Raw genomic sequence first — 23,333 nt, forward strand, 5'->3', positions numbered from 1 at the left:
AAGTTAGGCAACCTCCGCTTCAGGGGAATTTCTAGGATGCCACAAGGGGCTCAAGTCAGATCTTCCATGATGTTGCCTCCATATCTGTGAAACAGAACAACTTCTGTTTATCTAGATAATATAAACAACAATACTTGCTAACATTTAGTGACACCTGGTGTTACGCACGTCACATACAGCTTTGGCTTTCAAAAATCTGAGAGGCAGGATCTGTTTATACCTCCATCTGACAAGCGAGGAATAGAGGCTCCAAAAGGCGAGGTGACTTGTCCCTAACGTTATACAGGTTACACAGAACTGAAACCAGGCTTATGTGGCTCCAGAATTTTGCTCTTAACCACTGGTAAAGATAACAATTGCCGGACTTCCCTGGCGGTCCACTGATTAAGACTCCATGCTTCCAGTGTTCTATCTCTGGTCTGGGAACTAAGGTCCCATGTGCTACATGGAGAGGCCAAGAAAGAAAGAAATAATCAAACAAAAAAGATGCTAACTGCCACATGGATGGAAGTCTAAAGAATTTGTATAGTTTTAGTCAGAGTCCCCGGCCCAATTTGCCTGAAGTCAAACAGAGGCCCAGACAGACCATCTGAGGTCACCTCTTTTATTTTGGGGGGAAGATAAAAATTTTTTAATTTATCCTTCTGCCAAACTAATTTCCATCTGAAGTTATTTTTTAATGTAAAAAGCAATGAGTCAACTGAAGAAAGGGCTGTGGCCTTGGCTAGGCCATGGTGACACTGAGACACTCAACTGAGAACCTGGGCCCATGGGGATGAGCAGGACTGGACCCGCCTCAGGGAAGCGTCTCCAGGAAGGCTCTGCGGTGCCACGCCCTCTGCTGGTAGACAGTCCCAAGGACAGTATGGTTGCCATAACAGGAATCTTCAATAATGAGTTGTTTTGGGGATCATAGCTCCCAGATCAATTCAGTTCAGTCACTTAGTTGTGTCCAATTCTTTGTGACCCCATGACTACAGCACACCAGCTTCCCTGTCCATCACCATCTCCCAGAGCTTGCTCAAACTCATGTCCATTGAGTCGGTGATGCCATCCAACCATCTCGTCGTCTGTTATCCCCTTCTCCTCCCGCCTTCTATCTTTCCCAGCATCAGGGTCTTTTCCAATGAGTCAGTTCTTTGTATCAGATGGCCAAAGTGCTGGAGTTTCAGCTTCAGCATCAGTTATTCCAACAAATTATTCAGGACTGATTTCCTTTAGGATAGACTGGTTGGATCTCCTTGCAGTCCAAGGGACTCTCAAGAGTCTTCTCCAGCTCAAAAGCATCAATTCTTTGGTGCTCAGCCTTCCTTCTGGTCCAACTCTCACATCCATACTTGACTAATAGGAAAACCATAGTTCTGACTAGACGGACCTTTGCTGGCAAAATAATGTCTCTGTTTTTAATATGTTGTCTAGGTTGGTCATAGCTTTTCTTCCAAAGAGCAAGCATCTTTTAATTTCATGGCTGCAGTCACCATCTGCAGTGATTTTGGAGCCCCTCAAAATAAAGTCTCTCACTGTTTCCATTGTTTCCCCACCTATTTGCCAAGGAGTAATGGGACCAGATGCCATGATCTTAGTTTTCTGAATGTTGAGTTTTAAGCCAACTTTTCCACTCTCCTCTTTCACTTTCATCGAGGCTCTTTAGTTCCTCTTCGCTTTCTGCCTTAAGCTTGTGTCATCTGCATATCTGAGGTTATTGATATTTCTCCCAGCAATCTTGATTCCAGCTTATGCTTTATCCACCCTGGCATTTCATATGCTGTACTCTGCATATAAATTAAATAAGCAGAGTGACAATATACAGCCTTGATGCACTCCTCCATATCTGGTTCTAACTGTTGCTTCCTTACCTGCATCCAAGTTTCTCAGGAGGCAGGTAAGGTGGGCTGGTATTCCCATCTCTTTCAAAATTTTCCACAGTTTGTTGTGACCCACACAGTCAAAAGCTCTAGCGTAGTCAATGAAGCAGAAGTAGATGTTTTTCTGGAATTCTCTTGCTTTTTCTATGATCCTATGGATGCAGGAAATTTGATCTCTGGTTCCTCTGCCTTTTCTAAATCCAGCTTGAACATCTGGAAGTTCTCAATTCACATATTGTTGAAGCCTACTTAGCTTGGAGGATTTTGAGCATGACCTTGCTAGCATGTGAAATGAACGTAATTGTGGGGTCCTTTGAACATTCTTTGGCATTGCCTTTCTTTGGGATTGGAATGAAGCCTGACCTTTTCCAGTCCTGTGGCCACTGCTGAGTTTTCCAAATTTTCTGGCATATTGAGTACAGTACTTTTACAGCATCATCTTTTAGGATTTGCAGTAGTTCAGCTACGATTCCATCATCTCCATTAACTTTATTTGTAGTGATGCTTCCTAAGGCCCATTTGACTTCTCACTCCAGGATGTTTGGCTCTAAGTGAGTGATCACACCATCATGGTCATCTGGGTCATTAAAATCTTTTGTATAGTTCTTCTGTGTATTCTTGCCACCTCTTTTTAATAGCCACTGCTTCTGTTAGGTCCATACTGTTTCTGTCCTTTATTGTGCCTATCTTTGCATGAAATGTTCCTTTGGTACCTCTAGTTTTCTTGAAGAGATCTCTAGTCTTTCCCATTCTATTGTTTTCCTCTATTTCTTTGTATTGATCACTAAAGAAGGCTTTTTTACCTCTCCTTGCTATTCTTTGGAACTCTGCATTCAGATGGATATATCTTTCCTTTTCCCCTTTGCCTTTTGCTTCTCTTCTTTTCTCAACTATTTGTAAGACCTTCTCAGATAATCATTTTGCCTTTCTGTATTTCTTTTTCTTGGGGATGGTTTTGATCACCACCTCCTGTATAATGTTATGAACTTCCATCCATAGTTTCTCAGGCACTGTCTATCAGATCTAATCCCTTGAATCTATTTGTCACTTCCAGTGTGTAATCCTAAGGGATTTGATTTAGGTCATACCTGAATGGTCTAGTGGTTTTCCCTACTTTCTTCAATTTAAGTCTGAATTTTGCAATAAGGAGTTCATGATCTGAGCCACAGTCAACTCCTGGTCTTGTTTTTGCTGACTGTATAGAGCTTCTCCATCTTCAGCTGCAAAGAATATAATCAATCTGATTTCAGTATTGACCATCTGGCGACGTCCATGTGTAGTGTCGTCTCTTGTGTTGTTGGAAGGTGTTTGCTATGACCAGTGGATTCTCTTGGCGAAACTCTTATTAGCCTTTGCCCCATTTCATTTTGTACTCTGAAGCTTGGAGGGTATAGTTAATGGCTGGCAATACTTAAAACCAGCGGAGTTAGGTATGACTTCTGTCTTGGGAACTTCAAAAGGGTCTGCACATCTTGGGAAATGGGAGTTGGATTGTTAGCCTGCAGTGCAGGAGTCACCAAGTTTTCCCGCAATCCTTAGGCTGTGAGTGGCAGTCACACTTCCAGCAGCAGGCATGGGCCACGTCTCCAGGGTCTTTCCACTTGTGAGTCCCTGGCAGACTTCTCTGGAAGGCTGTCACCCACGTAGAGATAAAGGGTCGTGAATGTAGAGGTGACTGTGGTACCCTAGCGCAGTCAGCCTCCAAGCCCCAAACAGCAGAGCAGATGCCCACTGGCCTTCCCTGGCTGTCCTGACTGATTTCCAAGCTCTGCTCTGCTCCTCTTTGCTTTCTAGAGCTATCTGGCCTTCTCTGGTTCTTCACAGTTAAACAAAACTCCCTCAGAACCTCACAGCAAACACCTTCCTATTTGGGGGCTTAATTCTTTTTGCGGCTGAACACCCTCCCACCCGTACCACCCTCCCCTCTTCTCCCAAGTAGCTGCCATCCTGGCGGGGTTCTCCTTGTTGCCCAAAGCTTGGCTCTGTGCACCAGTGCCAAACAGAAATATGGAGACAGAGTTATGGAGGAGAAGGAAAGAGCGGTTTTATTCATTTGCCAGACAAAGGGGGAACACAGTAGGCTAGCGCCTCAAGAACTGTGCCCCCCTCCCTGGTAAAGAGGGAGGGGTTATATAGTCTGGCAAGGTACCTGAGAAGGATCAAGACGGTAACAGTCTTGCATTCTTCTTCTGCAAAGTTTCAAAAGGGTGAGGTTGCTGACAAGGTTAGGGTGTGCAGCGGCTTGGATGGTTAGGTCTCCTAATTCTTGAATACCCTTTAATCGTGCCTCAGGTGGTTTCCTGGCTGCTCCTCCCTTGATTAGCAACTGTTCTGCCCTTTGGGACTCAGAGAAGGTCATGGAGGCTGGAGTCTTGCCTACAAGAAATGGGGGACAAAGAGACCTTCGTGTCCAGGAGCCCCACAGGGCATCGTCCCCATTGTTCCCTTCTTTCATGGTGAGATCTTCCTCAAAAGTGATGAGCCTGCAAGGTCAGGATGTGTGTTTCCATGTTCCCAGGACCTCGCACGGTAGATATTATTGAGCCTCGATAAATATTAGATGGAGTTTAAGAAATATAGACTTGGTTGAATGAATGATCACTCTTTCCGGAGCCACAGCCCCGGGTTCAAACACGTTCCCCAAATCAGGGCAGCCTGGGAATCCCGCCGTCCAAGGACAACACCCCCCACCCAGCTCCTCCCACCACCCTCCCGGTCCCGCTCAGTTGAAAACCAGACCTTGTTCAGGAACCGGCTATCAATATCCCCGGCATTCGCGCGTTTCCACGCTCTTTGTAAGGAAAGCTACAATGTCACTGGAGAGACAGAGGCACAGTGGAGAGACCGGGTGTGCAGGGCGCCTTTGGCGTTAATTCTATTTGTGGGACCCCAGGACCCGAGGGCCGGGTGAATCTCTGCCGGAGTCTGGGTCGCGTTCGCTTTAAAGGGGCGGTTCCCGAGCCGGCGGGCGGGCGGTCCCGGAAGACGCGCGTCGCGCGGCCTGGGCGTCGGGATCCCTGCTCCCCGGCCCCCCCGGGTCCGGATCCCCGGTCCTCGGACCCCCGGCCCCTCTGGGTCCCGATCTCCGGTACTCCGCTCCGCGACCCTCCGCTCCCCTTCCCCGCCCCTGGCGCCCAGACCTCCAGTGCCCTTGGGGCCTCGGCTCTCTGGAGCCCCCACCCGACTCCTCCCCACCGCGCGCTCGCCGCCCTGGTCCTCGACCGTTCGCGCTGCCCCCGCCCCCGGCCCCAGCTCTCCACCCCTCGCCTTATCTGGTTCTTCCTCACCCCCATCAGGCTCTCCGCACCGCGGCCCTCCGATCGGTGCCCCTCGCGCCCCTCTCCGCGCAGCCCTGCTGCGTCCTGGCCCTCGGCGGGTGCACTCTGGCGCCGGCGGGCGTGCGCGGTGACCCTGCGGTCGCCCGGCTCCGTCTCCGCCCGCGCGGCCACCTCGCGCAGGTCACGTCCCTGTCCTGGGGACTGCACACGGGCGGCCAGGTCTGCGCGCCCCCTTCATCTCGCTGCTGCCCGGCTCTTAAACGGAATACTCAGCGGAGGCCCGGACTCATGTCGTCCTTGCGGAAAGAAGGAACATAGATGGGCCCTCCTTAAGTGGAGGCAGGCAGCCGAGGCCGTGACCTCTGGGAGAGGATGGTGACCCCCTGGCGCTTCTCTCTCAGGGTCTGCTTGGCGCACTTGAGAGGTTTGGCTCTCAGAAAGGAACTCGGCCTTCTGAGACCCTCTGGGGGCAGTCGCAAGGCTAGACTCTGTTGGCTTCTGCTTGGCACTTTGCCCAAACTCGTCTCCACCTGTGAGGAGGACATTGGCAAGGGGGCTCCGGAGAGCGTACGTCTACAGACCACCAGTTGGAGTGACCTGGCTGAAAATGGGCCGCTAGAAAGAGTCCCTACGGAGGGGCGGCTGGGCTGGCTCCTCCTGCACGTGCGCATCTGGCTCAGAGCAGGGGCTCTCTTGGTGAAATTCTTCCCCCTCCTCCTACTCTATCCCCTCACCTATCTGGCTCCCAGTGTCTCCAGTCTCTGGCTCCACCTGCTTCTGAAAGCCACCGAGACCTCGGGCCCCACCTACATCAAGCTGGGCCAATGGGCCAGCACCCGGCGGGATCTCTTCTCAGAGGCGTTCTGCGCCCAGTTCTCCAGGCTGCACGTCCAGGTGTCGCCCCATCCTTGGACTCACACCGAACACTTCCTGCGCCAGGCCTTTGGGGAGGACTGGGAAAGGGTCCTCTTCTTTGAGAAGCAGGAGCCAGTGGGTTCCGGCTGCGTGGCCCAAGTGTACAAAGCGCGAGCCAATCCTGCCTTCCTGGAGAACGACAGCATCCAGAGACTGGCTACGGCCTCCAGACTGCAGCTCTCCTCGGAAACTGGGGCAGCTGGGGGGCTGGGTGAGCTCTCTGGACGCCTGGAGAAGGCGGGGAGGCCTCAAGAGAGTCTTGCCGACCAGTCGTTTGTAGAAAGGCTGCTCTTCCCTAAAGCGGACCTGGTTGGATCCAATGCATCCTTGTCTCAGGCTTCAGGGACCGCCCATGAACAGGAGCCAGATCACCTCGTCCCCGTGGCGGTGAAAGTAAGTGTTCTGATGTTTGCAGCCAGGCCCTCCCATCTCTAAAACCTCACCAACTACCCAGGTCAGGATACAACCCTTTGCAAATTACCCCACGGTGCCTTCCGTTGATTTCTTTCAGCTTGACCATTATCTGAGTACCTGTGACACACACGCTATTTGATTTATTGGCTTGAAGGAGAGTGATGCGAATGGCCTTATAAAGGAAGATGAAGAGGCTGTGGGGTTGGCTGTCTCTGCGGGGGGAGGACCCATCATCCATCCAGCTGACCGCTTGGCTCTGGGGTCAGGATAAATGGGAGACAGACTAGGTTAGGTGTTACTGTGGCAAGTCCAAGAGGGCAGCATTCATTTTTACAACATCAGCTTCCTTCTCGGTTCATTTCCAGTTACCCCTGCCCGGCTCCATCATCTCTCCTCTCCACACCTTTCCATCCCTGATCCGAACACCCCCAGGAGAACTAGCGGATCCTAGTAGCCAATACCCTGGTGCTCTCACCCTCACAGAAAACCCCTCCCACGGGTGCCTCACTGAAACAGGCTGAATCATAATTTCCAAGGGGAGAGCCTGACCTGGCCTTTTATAATTGCTGCAAATGAGTCGCAATATCAGGCATGTTTAGGAAACACTTGTCCAAAGTATCTTGAAGTTTCCCTTTGCTCTGTGGGAGACTAAAGGAGTAGATGTGCCCATCAAGTCAGATGCTTTATTTCATATGTATGAGGTACCTGAGATGGGCATTCTTTTTTTTAAACAGGTTCAAAAAAATTTTGCTTATTTATTTGGCTGTGCTGGTTCTTAGCTGTGGCACGCGGGATCTCCTTCCCCCACCAAGGGTTGAACCTGGGCCCCCTGCATTGGGAGCCCAGAGACTTAGCCACCGGATCACCAAGGAAGTCCCTGTACCAGTTTTTCTTACATGTTTATTTACATTCCACTTTATTCTGAAAAGGATTTGTGGTGGAGGTAGAGGCTGTTATCTGCGTGTTTTAAATGATGGAACAGGAGGCTGAGAAGAGGTTGAGTGGCCAGTCCAGTTTCATACAGGAGATGAGTTGCAGAACTGGAGTGTTTGAAACCCAGAGCTCTTTCCATCTCACCTCTGGAGTCCTGTAACTCTAGAGCAGTATTTTGCAGGCTTGGGACTACCTGACCCAGTTACCTGGACACTCAGTAAAATGCAGATTTCCACCCCGCCTCCCAGCCAGTCTGATTCAGTAGGTCTTGGAGGAGCCTGGGGCTCCACACTTTTACCAAGCAGCCTATGTTGGCTTTTATGCTCGCTGATGTTTGGGAGCTGCTGATCTAAGCTCAGTGTATCTGGAAGGGAGGCCAACCTATTCTTCCCAGCAAAGCTGAGTGCTGCTCAGGGGAGCAGCCCTCCTGTCCCCTCAGGAAGGCACAAAGGAATGGGTGTTGGACCTGCTTCCCCTCAGCCAGCTGATTGTCCTTTTTTTTTTTGCTGGGGGTGGTGGTGGGGGGGACGTTGGCTGCACCACAAGGCACATGTGACCTTCGTTTCTCAACCAGGGGTTGAACCTGCACCCCTTGCATTGGAAGCACGGAGTCTTAACTGCTGAATTGCCAGGAAAGTCCCCTAGACCTCTTTTGATGGTGGGACCCAGCCCTGGCTAGGCAAATGTGCCCTCCTGATTGATCCCTCCTCTGTCTCACTGTTCCTCTCTTGGCAGGTGTTGCACCCTGGCCTGCTCGCTCAGGTGCAGATGGACCTGCTGCTGATGAAGATGGGCAGCCGGGTCCTCGCACTTTTGCCAGGAATCAAGTGGCTCAGCTTGCCTGAGATCGTGGAGGAATTTGAGAAGCTCATGGTGCAACAGGTGAATTCGCCTTCTCTCAATCGTAAATAGCACATGACAGTTTTTGCTGTTAGTAGCTGCTTAGTAAATGCTGAATGGATGAGCATTTTCCCAGGGCACTATGGCTAATGTAGAATATTAGTCAGGATAGGTGATGCTAGCTGATATAACAAAGAATATCCAAACCTCAGTGAGTTAAGGCAGCAAGGTTATTTCTTGCTATTCTGTGGAAGTTCCATTCAGGTAAACTGAGGGAGCAGGTGGGAGTTCCACTCCATTCAGGGACCCAGTTTCCTCCAAAATTAGTCATCTAGGGTCAGTGTGGAGTGGGGAGAGAGACCATGAAGGGTCACATAAAGGATTCTGTGGCCAGGCCTGGAAATGATGAACCTCACTTCTTCCCAGGCTACATGTCAGGCCCAGTGTAACTACAAGGGAACTTGGGGAAGGCGGTCTTGCATAGAGCCTGGGCTGCAAATGAAGAGTCTGGTGGAACAGATAGCATTGTCTGTGCTGCAGTCAATGGCCGCACTCCAGGAGGAGAAGAATGGGGGAAGTCACATACTGTGCCTTGGTTTTCCTTTGTTTCTGGGGTTTAATGAGTAGACAAGGGCCCTGTGCAGGGCCGTTGGGACACCTGTTTAAGGAAACAGACTCAGTAGACCCAGTGGAGTCACTCAGGGCTCCAAGGAGCCATCTGTGCTGGTTTCCTGGTGGTTGGCACAGAAATTGACAGGCTTTCAGAGGCCATGTGCCCAGTCTTCATTTATGTCATCTGACTTAGGGTTTTAAGCCCCAGTGATGTATTTTCATGTTTAGAAAGCTTGGCTTTATGATATGGAGGTGTCTCTTTTGATAATAAAAGAAAATTAAAACAGGAAAATAGCTGCTGTTCCACCACCATCTTGGTGTTAATACTTTCAGTTCCACCAACCACTTGAGCTTCAGTTCTGCTTCAAGAAGTCTGATATGCATTGTGAGATCCCATCACTTCAAGTTCAGACCTCTATAGCTCTACAACTCACCCCATTTTGCCTCAAAAATCAACTCTTCCTACCAGCTGTAGCTCTCGGTGGTCTCATAATGCTGCCTGGCTTGAAAGCTTAGAGTCTGGGTGTATGTAGGGGGATGTATGTTCATTTATAAATTCATACAACAAGTATTAAAAACTCTGTTAAGATCTGGTGAACTAAGAAAACACGTGGGGTTCCCTGAATCTCCTGTGATGGTGGGACCCAGTCCTGGCTGGGCAAATGTGCCCTCCTGATTGGTCTCAAGAAGTATATATTGGGAGGAGGAGGGCTGATGTGAAATATTTGTAGCACAAGTGCTAGTTAAAATAGGAGTTCTTATGGGTTCAGCTGGGCTTAGCCGAGGCCCAGCAGAGGAAGTGGTTATTCCACCCTGCGGGTCCAGGCTCCCCAGACTTGAGCGGAGTCTTGAAAGGAGTGTCTGCAGTTAGACCCAATGGGGGAAGAACACTCGAGTCAGGTGGAGTACAGAAGGCACTCAGACGGGAAGTGTTAGGCGGGCTGGGACATTCCTGGTCTACAGATTGGGTGCAGCCGGAGTTTGGGGCTGTGAAAGAAGGAGGCTGTATCACAAGAGATGAACCTGGAGGGAGAAGCTGGGCCCAGACCATGTCCCACCTTGGACGTCATCCTAACCAATGCAGGCTCCATCCTGCAGGTGGTAGGGGGCACCAGCAGATGAATTATAGAGAAGGGAGGTGGGGGACAGGGAACCCAACTAAGACACCTCTGTTGGGGTTCAGGTGACTGGTTTCGAGTCACCTTGGGAGGAACAGTGGGGTGGAAAACAGCTCTGAGCATGAGGGCCGCAGAGCTGATGGCAGAGGGTCTCCCATGGGTGTGAAGGGTGAGAGAGAAGGAATCCTCTGCAGGGACTCCTGGGGGCGGGGTGAATGTGAACTCTGGAAAGTTCTCCAGTGTCTCTGCTGTCTGCAGCTTGGAGTCATGTGGTGGGGAGGGATAGGGGGTCGGGACTTCCGGGGCAGCCCTCACCCTCAAGTGTCCTGGGAGTTCTGCAGGAGGTTAGCTGGGGCAGGCAGGTGAGTCTCCGGCTCTGCCAGCTCTTGGGGGGTTCAGCGTTGCTGTCCCTGGCCCAGACTACCCCCTCCCTCACCTCTTCTCTCCACTTGTCTGTAGATCGACCTGCGGTACGAGGCTCGGAATCTCGAACTCTTCCAGTGCAACTTCCTGAATGTGAACTCCGTCAAATTCCCCACGCCTCTGCGTCCCTTCGTCACCAAGGATGTCCTGGTGGAGACATACGAAGTAAGAATGAGAGCTTCCCTAGCCGTTTGCCCTTTACTCACAGCCAGGTTGTCTCTGCTGCACAGGAACGCTTGAGTCTGAGAGGGGTTTGGAGCCGCCTGAGGGTGGGAGGTAGGGCAGCAAGGCGGGAAGAGCCTGGCCCTGCCCTCAGACTTGCTGGAAGTCTGCTCTGCCAATTGTATCTGATTCGGGTTTTTCCCTACGCTGTTACAAAAAACCCGAATGACTTTTTTGGCCAACCCAGTATTTGCTGTGTGGCTTCAGTTACCTCCTGTAGAACAGCAGGATACCCCTCCTGCCTCGTAGGAGTCAATGATACATTGAATGCAAAATGCCCTCCACACAGAGGAAGGGCCTCATGGCCTCAGCTGTCTTCTGGTCCAGCTTCCTTTGTAAAGATGGTAATGAGACCCAGGGGAGTGGCCTGAATGACCCACTGTTACTAGCTGTGTGACTTTGAGCAAGTTACTTAAACTCTCTGGGCTTTAGTTCTTTAATTTGTTAATTAAGGATTACAGGATCTATCTCAACAGGCTGCTTTGACAATTAAATAACCGACCTGTATCAAGTGCCTATGGAGCAGCTCCCCTTTCTTCTCTCTTCCTTTTCTTTTTCTTCCAGTGAGGTCACAGAGCTCCTTCGTGTCCCTGTTGGCTGATTCTTGACTAGAAACAAGCTCACCCTGACCTCACAGCCTCTCTTACCTGTGGGCGGCAGTCAGTGGGTTTCCTCCCTGGGGAAACTATGGGACTTGTTGAGACAGAAGGGAAGCGTAAATGTCGATTACAACTCACTTGTGGGTGACGGATTCACAGGTGTTCTAGGAAAGGAAAAATGCTTCGGGTCGCTCCCCAGTCAGAGGGAAGGCAGCACCTGTGTGTCCCCTGGAGGATGAGGAGCCGCGCAGTCGCGGGCTGTGTGGCTGAAGCGGTTCTCACCCCGTCTTCCTCACAGGAGAGTGTGCCCGTGTCCAGCTACCAGCACGCAGGGATTCCCTTGGACGTGAAGAGGAAGATTGCGCAGCTGGGGATCAACATGCTCCTGAAGATGGTGAGCTCACGGTGGGGAGCCTCACTGCCTTGTCCTGGATCTCCGGGAACTCGCTGTCATCCTGGAAGCTTTTCTGTGTGTGGCCTGGTGGAGGTGGGATGGTGAGGCTGACTCAGCCTGGAGTAGCTCTGGTCTCTCCACAGATATTTGTGGACAACTTCGTCCACGCGGACCTTCACCCCGGGAACATCCTCGTCCAGGGCGCCGACGGTCTCGCCCAGGGCCCAGAGGCGCGGCTGCAGCGGCTGGACGTCTGCGAGGCTCTGGCAGTGGCTGTGTCGCCGGCCCGCTGCCCGCTGCGCCTGGTGCTGCTGGACGCCGGCATCGTGGCCGAGCTGCAGGCCGCCGACCTGAGGAACTTCCGGGCTGTCTTCATGGCCGTGGCCATGGGCCAGGTGAGGCCCGCCAGGCCCTGGAGGGGAGGGGAGGGGCGGGGTTGGAGCCGAGTTTTTTTTTAACCACCGGCCTCCTCAGGGTTTGTCATTCTTGTTAATGCTGGCATTTGCCAAGGGTGCTCCCGAGAGAGGAAAGAGGGAGGAGGAAGAGGAGCCCAGATGAAGCCACTGAGGGTCCGCAGACAGAACAGGCTTGTTCCTGGCAGCTCATGGTTTAGGATGATGGGAAGAAATGCCTCCTTCTCAAGTGATGTTCTGGTGGTTTCTGTTCCTTCCTCAGTCACTATACATTTGGGCTTTGGAAATGCTAGCTTCTTGACTAACAGCGGCCCCAAGTGTGTGCTATCTGCTCTGAGAAGGTGGGGCTGGAAAGAAGCAGCGGCTCAGGGAACCTACTCTCCAGGTGTGGGAAGACACCTAGGGCAGGAGGAGATGACTGGTTTTCACTTCTCATCCCACTCCTCTGAGGGGCTCCTGTGGTTGAGAATTATTATTTAGGAAAAGGGACCCAGCAAAACCTCTATGAGAGTCAGCCTAAAGTGCCACATCAAGGGGGACAGTGAATTCTCCAGCAGGAAAGACCCGGGAAAGACGGAGCTGGATGGACTTCCCTGGTGGTCCGCACTCCCAGTGCAGGGGGCCTGGCTTCAGTTCCTGGTCAGGGAAATAGATTCCACATGCCGGGACTAAGAGTCTGCATGCTGTAACCAAAGGTCCCACATGCCGGGACTAAGAGTCTGCATGCTGTAACCAAAGGTCCCACGTGCCGCAACTAAGACCTGATGCGGGAAAATAAAACAAAACCTGGGAAAAAAGGGCAAAATTGAGAGACGCCCCTGCTTAGGAGGCTTCTGGGGTGGAGGGGGTGTGGTGGTGGGTAGACCAGAGGCTTGAGTCTGAGCCAGTTTGAAAGTGTCCCCTGGGCCAAGGTTAAAGACCGAGGCGCAGTGGTGGGTGGGGGCTGGGAGGTGCTCCTCTGCACAGGTTTGGGCAAAGGAAGAAGGTCACAGTCAAGGAGGAAGAGCTTGGTGGGTGTTAGGAAGACCTTGGAGCATCCTGGGTGGAGGAGGAGCCAGCAGGCTGTGCGTGGGGAATTCTGCTGCGGCAGGAAGACCACCCTCGAGGAGTCCGTCCTGGAGGCAGGCCTCTAGGCCAGGCCGGTTAGTTGGCAAGCAGTGCTGTGAGGAGCGTGAGCAGCAGGGCCCAGGCTCGGCCACTGGGCCTGTGTGGCCTCAGAGACAAAGGAGACCACGCAGCTCCGGCCTCTGATTGTGCTGAGCACAGGTGGGGCCTCGCCGACCGAGAGAAGCAGCAAAAGGCTTTGATTGATGACCAGGTATTATTGGAAGGGAGCGAGGTAAAGTTTAAAATGGATGGGGAGGTGGGGCACAAAAGCAGAAGGGTAGAGAAACGGGTGGAAAGAACTAGGATCTGAAGACGTTTGGGCAGAGAATCCAGGGTTCGGCCCTCTTGATTCTAGCATGTTTTTTCCATCTTCCAGGGCCAAAGGGTGGCTGAGCTCATCCTGCACCACGCCCGGGCCAGCGAGTGCGAGGACGTGGAGGGATTTAAGGCTGAGATGGCCCGGCTGGTGACCCAGGCCAGGAAGAACACCATCACCCTGGAAAAGGTGAGCAGGCCACTGGAGGGCTGGGGGTCCTGGGGTGTTTACCAAACTTGCCCTTGGACAGCACAAACTGCAGGTCTAAGGGAGAGGTCATGGGGAGAGGTCTTGAGGGGACTTGAGTTTTTCTTTTTTAAATTTATTTATTTTTAATTGAAGGATAATTGCTTATCCAATATTGTGTTGGTTTTTGCCGTACATAACATGAATTGTCCATAGGTATACATATGTCCCCTCCTTCTTGAACCTCGCTCCCACCTCCTACCCCATGGCTTGAGTTTTAAGGCAGATAAAGAACAAACCTTTTCCTCTGCCCACATCTTCCATCTGAGCTACCAGGGTAGCCCTTACCTGAAGTGGAGCCCACTTTGAATTCTGGACACAGTTCTAACAAAGCTGATTTTTCTTCCCAAGTTCATTCCCAAGTCTACTCTAGCTGGATCGAGTCAGAAAAAGAGGTGGCCCCCGGGCAGTGAGGAGTGGCAGCTGCCTGTCTTATTTATTCCAATGTGATTTCTATATGTGCCGGGCATGCTGGGGAAGAGGCCTCCAGGCTGGTTCTCCTGGCGGGGCGGTGGTCTTTGAACTCAGTCATGAGATGGAAGTTGGGCTTGTGTGAATGTAGTCCTTTTGGGGATTTGTCAGGCAGTCCATTTCCGATCACTGGGGTGTGTGTGTGTGTGTGTGTGTGGGTGTGGGTGTGGGTGTGGGTGTGGGTGTGGGTGAGGGGCAGGTAAGGGAGAGAAGTGGTTCCCAGTAGCTCTCAGGCTCTTTGTTCTGTTTTCCAGCTTCAAGTTTCCAGCCTTCTCTCGAATGTCTTTAAGTTGCTGATGACTCACAAGGTGAGGCCTGGGCAGGGAGCTTGCGCTCTGGTCAGGCAGGAGGGAGGTCTGTGGGGAAGGCAAGTGGCCTCAGGGTTGTGGCAGGTTTTTCTCTTATGGGAGATCACTTTTAGAAATGTTCTGCACACCGATCCCTCTGCTGAGAGGGCTGTTTCTACTCCCTGATGTCCAGCAAGGTTTTCCTTTGATCCCATTGTAACCCTACATTGGTGGGGTTTTGGGGGAAAAACTTTATGCTTTCTAAGAGTTTTGACAAGTTCTATTTTTAAAATGAATTAAATCTCATGTTAGGATTAGGGAAAGCTTTCATCATTGCTGGGGGCTGGCTTGGAGAGAACTGGGAATGAAAACACACTCCTGGGAGTTCATTTGCTCAGGACAGGGAGGTTGAGGCTCATAGCCAGCTTGGTGCCCACCACCTCTGACCTGGGCAGCCTCTCCAAGTCCCCAGAGGCTGCCAGGAGGGCCAGGTGAGGCCATGACATGGTGATCAGTGCGCTTTGACCTCCCTTTAGCCTCCTAATTCAGTTGTATAACATCTATTAGTATCTGATTTAATCCCAGCATTCCTTGAGGCTGGCACCAAGCAACTCGCTCTGGCTCCCGAGGCCACCTGACCAGGGAGCCCCACTTCCAGTGACTTTGTTCTTTAGCCCTGGGGCTCCCATGGGTACACAGCCTTCCTCACACACTGTGTGGGACACACGGTTGCCAGTGCTTTAGATGTTTGCTGTTGTCATTGTGATTCCCAGGATGAGAGAGCAGAGAGAGGGCCAAGTACAGCCATTCTCTTCAAATATTTCACCAGGTACTTAATTTTAAAATAATTAAAAAATTTTAAATTATGGTTAAAAACTAATATACAGTTTACCCCTGCCTGCCTCCAAGTGTCAACCACATCTACACAGTTGTATAATAGATCTCTAGATCTCTAATAAAATCCTATTCCTACTGAACAAAAACTCCATGTCTCTCTTCCCTGAGCCCCTGGCAAGCACCAGGTCCATAGTTTTGATGACTCTTGATTTTTCCTATAAAAGGATCATATGGTGTTTGTCCTTCCGTGACTGGCTTATTTCACTCAATGGAGTGTTCTTGAGGTTCATGCATGTTGTAGCAGATGACAGGATTTTCTTTTTAAAGACTAAATAATATTCCATTGTATGTACTTAACCATATTTTCTTTATTTGTTCATCCTCTGATGGACATTTGGGCCACTTGTACTTCTTGGCTACTAAGAACAATGCTGCAGTGAACACCAGTATGCAAATATTTCTTCGAGATCCTGGTTTCAAATTCTTTTGGACATTTATACAGAATTGGGATTGCTAGATGATATAGTTTTTAAAATTTTTTTATTGAAGTATAGATTTATACAGGGCTTCCCTGGTGGCTCAGAGGGTAAAGTGTCTGTCTGCAATGTGGGAGACCTGGGTTCCATCCCTGGGTTGGGAAGATCCCCTGGAGAAGGAATGGCAGTCCAGTCCAGTATTCTTGCTTGGAGAATCCCATGGATGGAGGAGCCTGGTAGGCTACAGTCCACAGGGTCACAAAGGGTTGGACACGTCTGAGTGGCTTCACTTTCTTATAGATTTATACATATTATTATTATATATATATTTTTAGCTTTTAAGGAAGCGCCATACTGTTTTCCAGTTCAGTTCAGTTCAGTTGCTCAGTCGTGTCCGACTCTGTGACCCCATGAATCGCAGCACGCCAGGCTTTCCTGTCCATCACCAACTCCCGGAGTTCACTCAGATTCACGTCCATTGAGTCAGTGATGCCATCCAGCCATCTCATCCTCTGTCATCCCCTTCTCCTGCCCCCAATCCCTCCCAGCATCAGAGTCTTTCCAGTGAGTCAACTCTTCGCATGAGGTGGCCAAAGTACTGGAGTTTCAGCTTTAGCATCATTCCTTCCAAAGAAATGCCAGGGCTGATCTCCTTCAGAATGGATTGGCTGGATCTCCTTGCAGTCCAAGGGACTCTCAAGAGTCTTCTCCAACACCACAGTTCAAAAGCATCAATTCTTCGGTGCTCAGCTTTCTTCACAGTCCAACTCTCACATCCATACATGACCACGGGAAAAACCATAGCCTTGACTAGATGGACCTTAGTCGGCAAAGTAATATCTCTGCTTTTCAATATACTATCTCGGTTGGTCATAACTTTTCTTCCAAGGAGTAAGCGTCTTTTAATTTCACGGCTGCAATCACCATCTGCAGTGATTTTGGAGCCCCCCAAAATAAAGTCTGACACTGTTTCCCCATCTATTTCCCATGAAGTGATGGGACCGGATGCCAAAGTCTACACAATTTTACACCCCCATGAGTGTGCACATGTAACATGCTGCTTTCTTCTGATTTGCCCATCTGACCCCTCAGACAACTTTTTGGGCCTTAACTGAGACAAAGACCCTTTAACTTTCATCAAAGGTTATTTCCCCATGAGCTATCCTTCCGTTTCCTGACCTGTCCACCTGAAAGCAGATTCCTGTTCTAGGTTTAAATCCTGGCTCAACTCTTCCTCATGCGGGCTTCCCTGGTGGCTCAGTGGTTAAGACGCCTCTTGTCAATGCAGGAGACAAAAGTTCAACCCCTAGTTTGGGAAGATCCCCTGGAGAAGGGAATGGCTACCTCCTCCAGTATTCTTGCGTGGGAAATCCCGTGGACAGAGGAGCCTGGCGGGCTACAGTCCATGGGATCCCAAAAGAGTCGAACATGACTTAGTGACTAAAACAAACAACAGACTCCTCTTCACCCAGAGGACTTGAGCAAATCACTCAGCCGCCCTGAGCCTTAGCTTCCTTATCCACTGAATGGGCATAATGAAGTACTTTTGAGGATTAACTGGGTAATCCATGTAAACTATTATTACTGTTAACCTGGCTCCAAAGGGGAAGAAACCCTGCAGTATTTGAGCAAAGCCAGATGTGCTTGGTCTCAAAAAGACTACTGTGGATTTCAAAGAATGACCCATATTTAGATTTATAGTTTCTGGTGGTGTTTGTTGTTTAGTCGATAAGTTGTGTCTGACTCTGTGTGACCCATAGACTGTAGCCCACCAGGCTCCTCTGTCCATGGAATTCTCTAGGCAAGAATACTGGAGTGTAGCCATTCCCTTCTCCAGGGGATCTTCCCAACTCAAGGATTAAACCCAAGTCTCCTGTATTGGCAGGCAGGTTCTTTACTGCTGAGCCACCAGGGAAGCCTAGTTTCTAGTGTACCTGTGAACTTTTCACTTTAGTATTTTTTAAGTCATCCACACTCACACACCTCCCTTAAAGAAGAGCTGTACACACTGCATCCCCAGATGTTTTCTTACTATTTCTAGTGGGTGGGGGGTTGGGTGAATAGATGAGATGGTGGGGAAAATGACTGGATAGGGAAAAGAACGTTCAGTTCAGTTCAGTCACTCAGTCATATCTGACTCTTTGCTACCCCATGGACTATAGCACACTAGGCTTCTCTGTCCAACACCAATTCCTGGAGCTTACTCAGACTCATGTCCATTGAGTCAGTGATGCCATTCAACCATCTCATCCTCTGTCCTCCCATTCTCCTCCTGCCTTTAATCTTTCCCAGCATCAGGGTCTTTACCAATGAGTCAGTTCTTCATATCAGGTGGCCAAAGTATTGAAGTTTCAGCTTCAGCATCAGTCCTTGCAATGAATACTCAGGACTGATTTCCTTAGGATGGACTGGTTGGACTCTCAAGGAACTCTCAAGAGTCTTCTCCAACACCACAGTTCAAAAGCATCAATTCTTCAGTGCTCAGCTTTCTTTATAGTCCAACTCCCACATCCATACATGACCACTGGAAAAACTATAGCTTTGACCAGACAGACCTTTGTTGGCAAAGTAATGTCTCTACTTTTGAATATGCCGTCTGGGTTGGTCATAACTTTTCTTCCAAGGAGCGAGTGTCTTTTAATTTCATGGCTGCAATCACCATCTGCAGTGATTTTGGAGCCCAGAAAAATAAAGTCTTTCACTGTTTCCATTGTTTCCCCATCTATTTGCCATGGAGTGATGGGACTGGATGCTGTGATCCTAGTTTTATAAATGTTGAGTTTTAAGCCAACTTTTTCACTCTTCTTCACTTTCATCAAGAGGCTCTTTAGTTCTTCTTCACTTTCTGCCATAAGGGTGGTGTCATCTGTGTATCTGAGATTATTGATATTTCTCCTGGCAATCTTGATTCGAGCTTGTGCTTCATTCAGCTAATTAAGCAGGGTGTACAAGGTTAATTAGCCTCGATGTACTCCTTTCCCAATTTGGAACCAGTCTGTTGTTCCATGTCCAGTTCTAACTATTGCTTCTTGACCTGCATACAGATTTCCCAGGAGGCAGGTCAGGTGGTCTGGTATTTCCGTCTCTTGAAGAATTTTCCAGTTTGTTGTGATCCACACAGTCAAAGACTGGCGTAGTCAATAAAGCAGAAGTAGATGTTTTTCTGGAACTCTTACTTTTTCGATGATCCAGCGGATGTTGGCAATTTGATCTCTGGTTCCTCTGCCTTTTCTAAATCCAGCTTGAATGTCTGGACATTCACAGTTCATGTACTGTTGAAGCCTGGCTTGGAGAATTTTGAGCATGACCTTGCTAGCATGTGAGATAAGTGCAGTTGTGTGGTAGTGGGAACATTCTTTGGCATTGTCTTTCTTTGGGATTGGAATGAAACCTGACCTTTTCCAGTCCTGTGGCCACTGCTGAGTTTTCCAAATTTGCTGGCATATTGAGTGCAGCACTTTCAGAGCATTATCTTTTAGGATTTGAAATAGCTCAACTGGAATTCCATCACCTCCACTAGCTTTGTTTGTAGTGATGCTTCCTAAGGTCCACTTGGCTTCACATTCCAGGATGTCTGGCTGTAGGTGAGTGATCACACCATTGTGGTTTTCTGGGTCATGAAGATCTGGGTCATACAGTGTATTCTTAGAAAATACACATTTCTGGGTCCTGAAGTGTATTCTTGCCACTTGTTAATATCTTCTGTTTCTGTTAGGTCCATACCATATCTGTCCTTTATCTGTAAGAATGTCACATAGATGAGAAAAATCATCTGGGCAGGCGCACGATGTCCGGAGTGGATGTTGCTCTGTTAATGCAGGATACTCTCCGTCTATCCGTGGGCTTCAGAAATACCCGTTTCTCTGTTTCAGGTAAAGCTTGAGAGCAACTTTGCCTCAATCGTGTTTGCCATCATGGTGCTGGAGGGGCTTGGCCGCTCACTGGACCCTAAACTGGACATCCTGGAGGCAGCGAAGCCCTTCCTTCTAAAAGGACTAGCGACCTCCCGCTGACAGCAGCAGTGGGGGCTTCCTCTCGGAACAAGAGGCCGCTCCCAACAGCCTCTCCTGTGGCAGCTTGGACGTCCTAGAACTGGGATTGTGGAGGGCCTGCCACTGTGTTTCACCCTGGTTTGGTTTCAAGCATCTGTTTCCAAAGGTCTGGGATTGCTGGGGAAATGAAAGGAGGAAGGGTCCTGACAGCTCAGGCATGGAAGCGGGGTCAGAGAAACTTACAGGGAAAACATTCTCTGGAGAAGGACGAATAAACTTAGTTATTTTGTTTTCTGGGTTTTTCTCTTCTCTTCTTAACCTCTGTACTCCTGGATCAGGTTGGTCTTCCTGGTGAGACCAACCTGAGCTTCCCTGGTGGCTCAGACTCTGATATTTAGGTTAGAAAATGTTACAGAACCCTGTAGACCCATGGTTTCCAAATTTTGGGGCGGCGTGGCACATACCATGCGAGATCTTAAGTTTCCTGACCAGGGATTGAACCCATGCCCTCAGCACCGAGTCCTAACCACTAAACCATCAGGGAATCCCCCCAAGTATTTTGTGTTGTTTTTTTTTGTTTTGTTTTTTCCCCTCAAATGTTTTGATTATGTGCCCTGTGGGTAAAGGGTTGCATATATTTATATATACATTCACATATAATTTATTTACAAGGTTTATACAGGTTCTACCATCACCAGCAAATCTCTGAAGACACAGCTTACAGTTAGGGCACGTTTCACTGTATCTCAAATTATCCTTTTGATAATTAAAATCTTTTTTACCAATCTTGCTAAATTTTATTATAATGTAAAAGAAAAAAAAACAATGATAAATGGTTAATGTGACATACTAGAGACAGGAACAGAGTCAGCTCCACTATTTTTCTTAAAGTTTCCCTGTGCTCACATATTAGCATTTAGATACTGGTTTTTCTGAGCATTCTACAGAGCTAATTTTGGTTAATATTAACAAATAGATAATATAATCAGTACATTGCTGTTAGAGCTTCCCTGGTGGCTCAGACGCTAAAGAATCTGCCTGCAATACTGGAGACCCTGGTTCAATCCCGGGATCAGGAAGATCTCCTGAAGAAGGGCATGACAGCTCACTCCAGTATTCTTGCCTGGGAAATCCCATGGACAGAGGAGCCTTGGGAGGCTATAGTCCATGGTGTCACAGAGAGCTGGACATGACTGAGTGGCTAACACTTTCACATCCTGTTAACCAGGACTTGAAATTCGCAGTAGCACCCAGCGACACTCCAGCAGTGAAGGAAAACAAGGGCGGCCATTGCCTGGCCCTCTGCACTGGGCCAGCGCACAGGCCATTCTCTCAAAGCTGCTCTGACACGTGGCTGGCCCGCATGGACTTAGAGTATCCCAGGGTCAGTTTGTAGAGTGGATATTAATAAAGCTTAATTTCTTAATTTTGTTTAAAAGTAATGTTTTTTCCAGCATCCCAGTGGATTCTCCTGCGTGTTTTGGAGACCGTGAGTGGAAAGTCAAGCCTTCCTGCTCTCTGAGTCCTGCTGTGACCGCAGGACTAGATTCTCCCATTCTTTCCTTCTTAAGGATAAAGTTCCTGTCTTTTAGGGAACAACTGAGAACAGAAGCTATCTTATGTTGGACAGAGATTCCCTTGGTGCAGTTTTTTTTTTTTAGAGGGGTGGAGATGTTATTGGCACTTCCCAAATCTTGAGGGTAGAGCATTTGAGTCAGGCAGTGAGGGCTTGGGGGCTCCAGGTAACCCTGTTCAGCTCCCTCCTCATGGGCAAACCAGCCAGACATTCAGCCCTTTGTGCCAAATGCACATGCATTTGTGCTGTGGGACAAGAGACGGGGGCACCAACACAGAGCGATATCTCCCTGAGCGAACACCAGCACCTCTGAACCTTTCTTGAAAGCCAGTGGATTCCATCAACTTACTGTGATAATCATTAGTTATCTCTCACTGCATACACACTACCCACAAATGTAGCAGTTTAATACCTGGTAGTCTCTGCAGGTCAGAAATGTAGGCGAAGCTTGGTGGGTCCTCTGCTCAGTCTTGCATGGCTATAAGCATCTTGGGGCTCCACTGGGGCAGGTCTGAATTCAGGTTTACTCACGTTCCTTGTGGGCTGCTGGACCGAGGGCCTCAGTAGCTCAGGAGCCATTACAGCAGCAACAGAAAATGAACACAGGCTGAACTGAAGAGAAAAAATGGTTATTAATGGCTGTGCTTTAATACAGGTAATTGGCTGATTTTTAAAATAAGCATCTTAAAAAGGCTAAACTTGATTTATACATTCATCTTCATAAGGAAAAAACATTACTTCTTGGGTGTAAGTAAATAAAGGGGCAGTGGAGTAGAAAGAACAAGGTTCATTTCTGTGTTAAAACTGCTGGAAAGATAAGTTCCTTTCTTCTTTTGGAGACTTAGAGGGAAAGGGCGATCAAGCAACCTTTAAACGTAGAAAATTAGGGAATTCCCTGGCAGTCAGTGGTTAAGACTCAGTGCTTTCACTGCCATGGTCCATGTTCAAGCCCTGGTTGCAAAAGTAAGATTCCAAGAGACATGCGTGCAGCCTAAATAAAAAAATAACAAAAGTAGAAAATTAAATAAACATGAAGCCTTGTGAACAAGGTTTTTTTTTTTTCCTTCCTCATTCCCCTGCAGTGTGCTTTTCTGAGAATCAAAAAGAGGGCCATTGTGCAACCTGCAAAAGGCAGTCAGGGATATTTGCCCTTGGAACTTTTAGAACATGTCTGCAACACAAACATGCGTTGCTGTTACACAAAATTGTGTACTGATTGGGACTCTAAACTTTTCATAGTAAAAAATCAGAATTAGTCATGCAAAACATCTTGTCTGGCTCAGGATCCAGGGATCGGGAGCGCCGCGTATATTGGGGGCTTGCTAAAATGCAGATTCCTTGGCCCTATCCAGCCATAATAGCTGGGGTCGGACTCCTCAGGGGATTCTGATACCTCCAGTCCAGCTGTTGACATTTGAGAACCACGGGCTGCGGGTTGGTTATCAAGCTCAGGTTTACAGAACAGCCATATAACGAAGAAGGCTTTAAAGAAATCGTGGAGCCTTTTCAGGGGAGGAATACAACGGACTAGCTTGGATCTGGCAGCCTAGGAGGGTCTGGAAGGGTAGTTAATTCGGGAGGAGCAGGCAGGGGGCGGGTCCGGGTGGGTTAACAGCGCCTAGATCAGCACCCGTAGCAAAGAGCGAGCTATGTCAGCGTTAAGTTCCTCAGTGTCCAGTAACAAAGACGGGCTCCAGGACCCGAGCGCCGAGGTGCGGAACGCCCATCCGCGGGCTCCACCAGGGCCGTCTACACCCCTGACCTTTCGTCAGGGCGCCACCAGGCCCACAAAGCGAGACCCGGTCTGGTGGCTCCAAGCGAACCGCGCGCTCAGGCGGCGGCCACAGACGCCCTCACCTCAGGAAAGGGACTGCTACGCTCCTTCGGGGCGGTAACTACTGCTGCCCCGTCCTCCCTACGTCACAGGAGGGGGCGGGCCGACTCCGTGACGTCACCGGCCGGGTGCCAGCGGAAGTGACGTGTAGCGACGGAGCGGCCT

At 49.5% G+C, this 23,333-nt stretch overlaps 1 protein-coding gene across 1 annotated transcript; it reads left to right on the forward strand.

Annotated features, from left to right (window-relative positions):
- Positions 1 to 5,515: 5,515 nt before the first annotated feature.
- ADCK2 (aarF domain containing kinase 2) lies at positions 5,516 to 19,986 on the forward strand. The gene is made up of 8 exons (XM_068973164.1): positions 5,516 to 6,451; positions 8,141 to 8,287; positions 10,435 to 10,563; positions 11,518 to 11,613; positions 11,757 to 12,008; positions 13,510 to 13,638; positions 14,421 to 14,474; positions 19,639 to 19,986. Exons 1-8 carry the CDS (start codon positions 5,516 to 5,518, stop codon positions 19,777 to 19,779), a joined length of 1,884 nt encoding a protein of 627 aa, XP_068829265.1. The 3' UTR covers positions 19,780 to 19,986.
- Positions 19,987 to 23,333: the final 3,347 nt, after the last annotated feature.

Source organism: Capricornis sumatraensis, chromosome 5 (genome assembly GCF_032405125.1).
Source record: "Capricornis sumatraensis isolate serow.1 chromosome 5, serow.2, whole genome shotgun sequence".
NCBI lineage: Eukaryota > Metazoa > Chordata > Mammalia > Artiodactyla > Bovidae > Capricornis > Capricornis sumatraensis.

What these genes read in the sequence shown, in the direction of transcription:
- ADCK2 (XM_068973164.1), top strand. Translation starts at nt 5,516, where the DNA reads ATGGTGACCCCCTGGCGCTTCTCTCTCAGGGTCTGCTTGGCGCACTTG. An exon ending in TCAACATGCTCCTGAAGATG is followed by an intron (nt 11,614 to 11,756) that starts GTGAGCTCACGG and finishes GTCTCTCCACAG; the next exon opens with ATATTTGTGGACAACTTCGT. An exon ending in TGGCCGTGGCCATGGGCCAG is followed by an intron (nt 12,009 to 13,509) that starts GTGAGGCCCGCC and finishes TCCATCTTCCAG; the next exon opens with GGCCAAAGGGTGGCTGAGCT.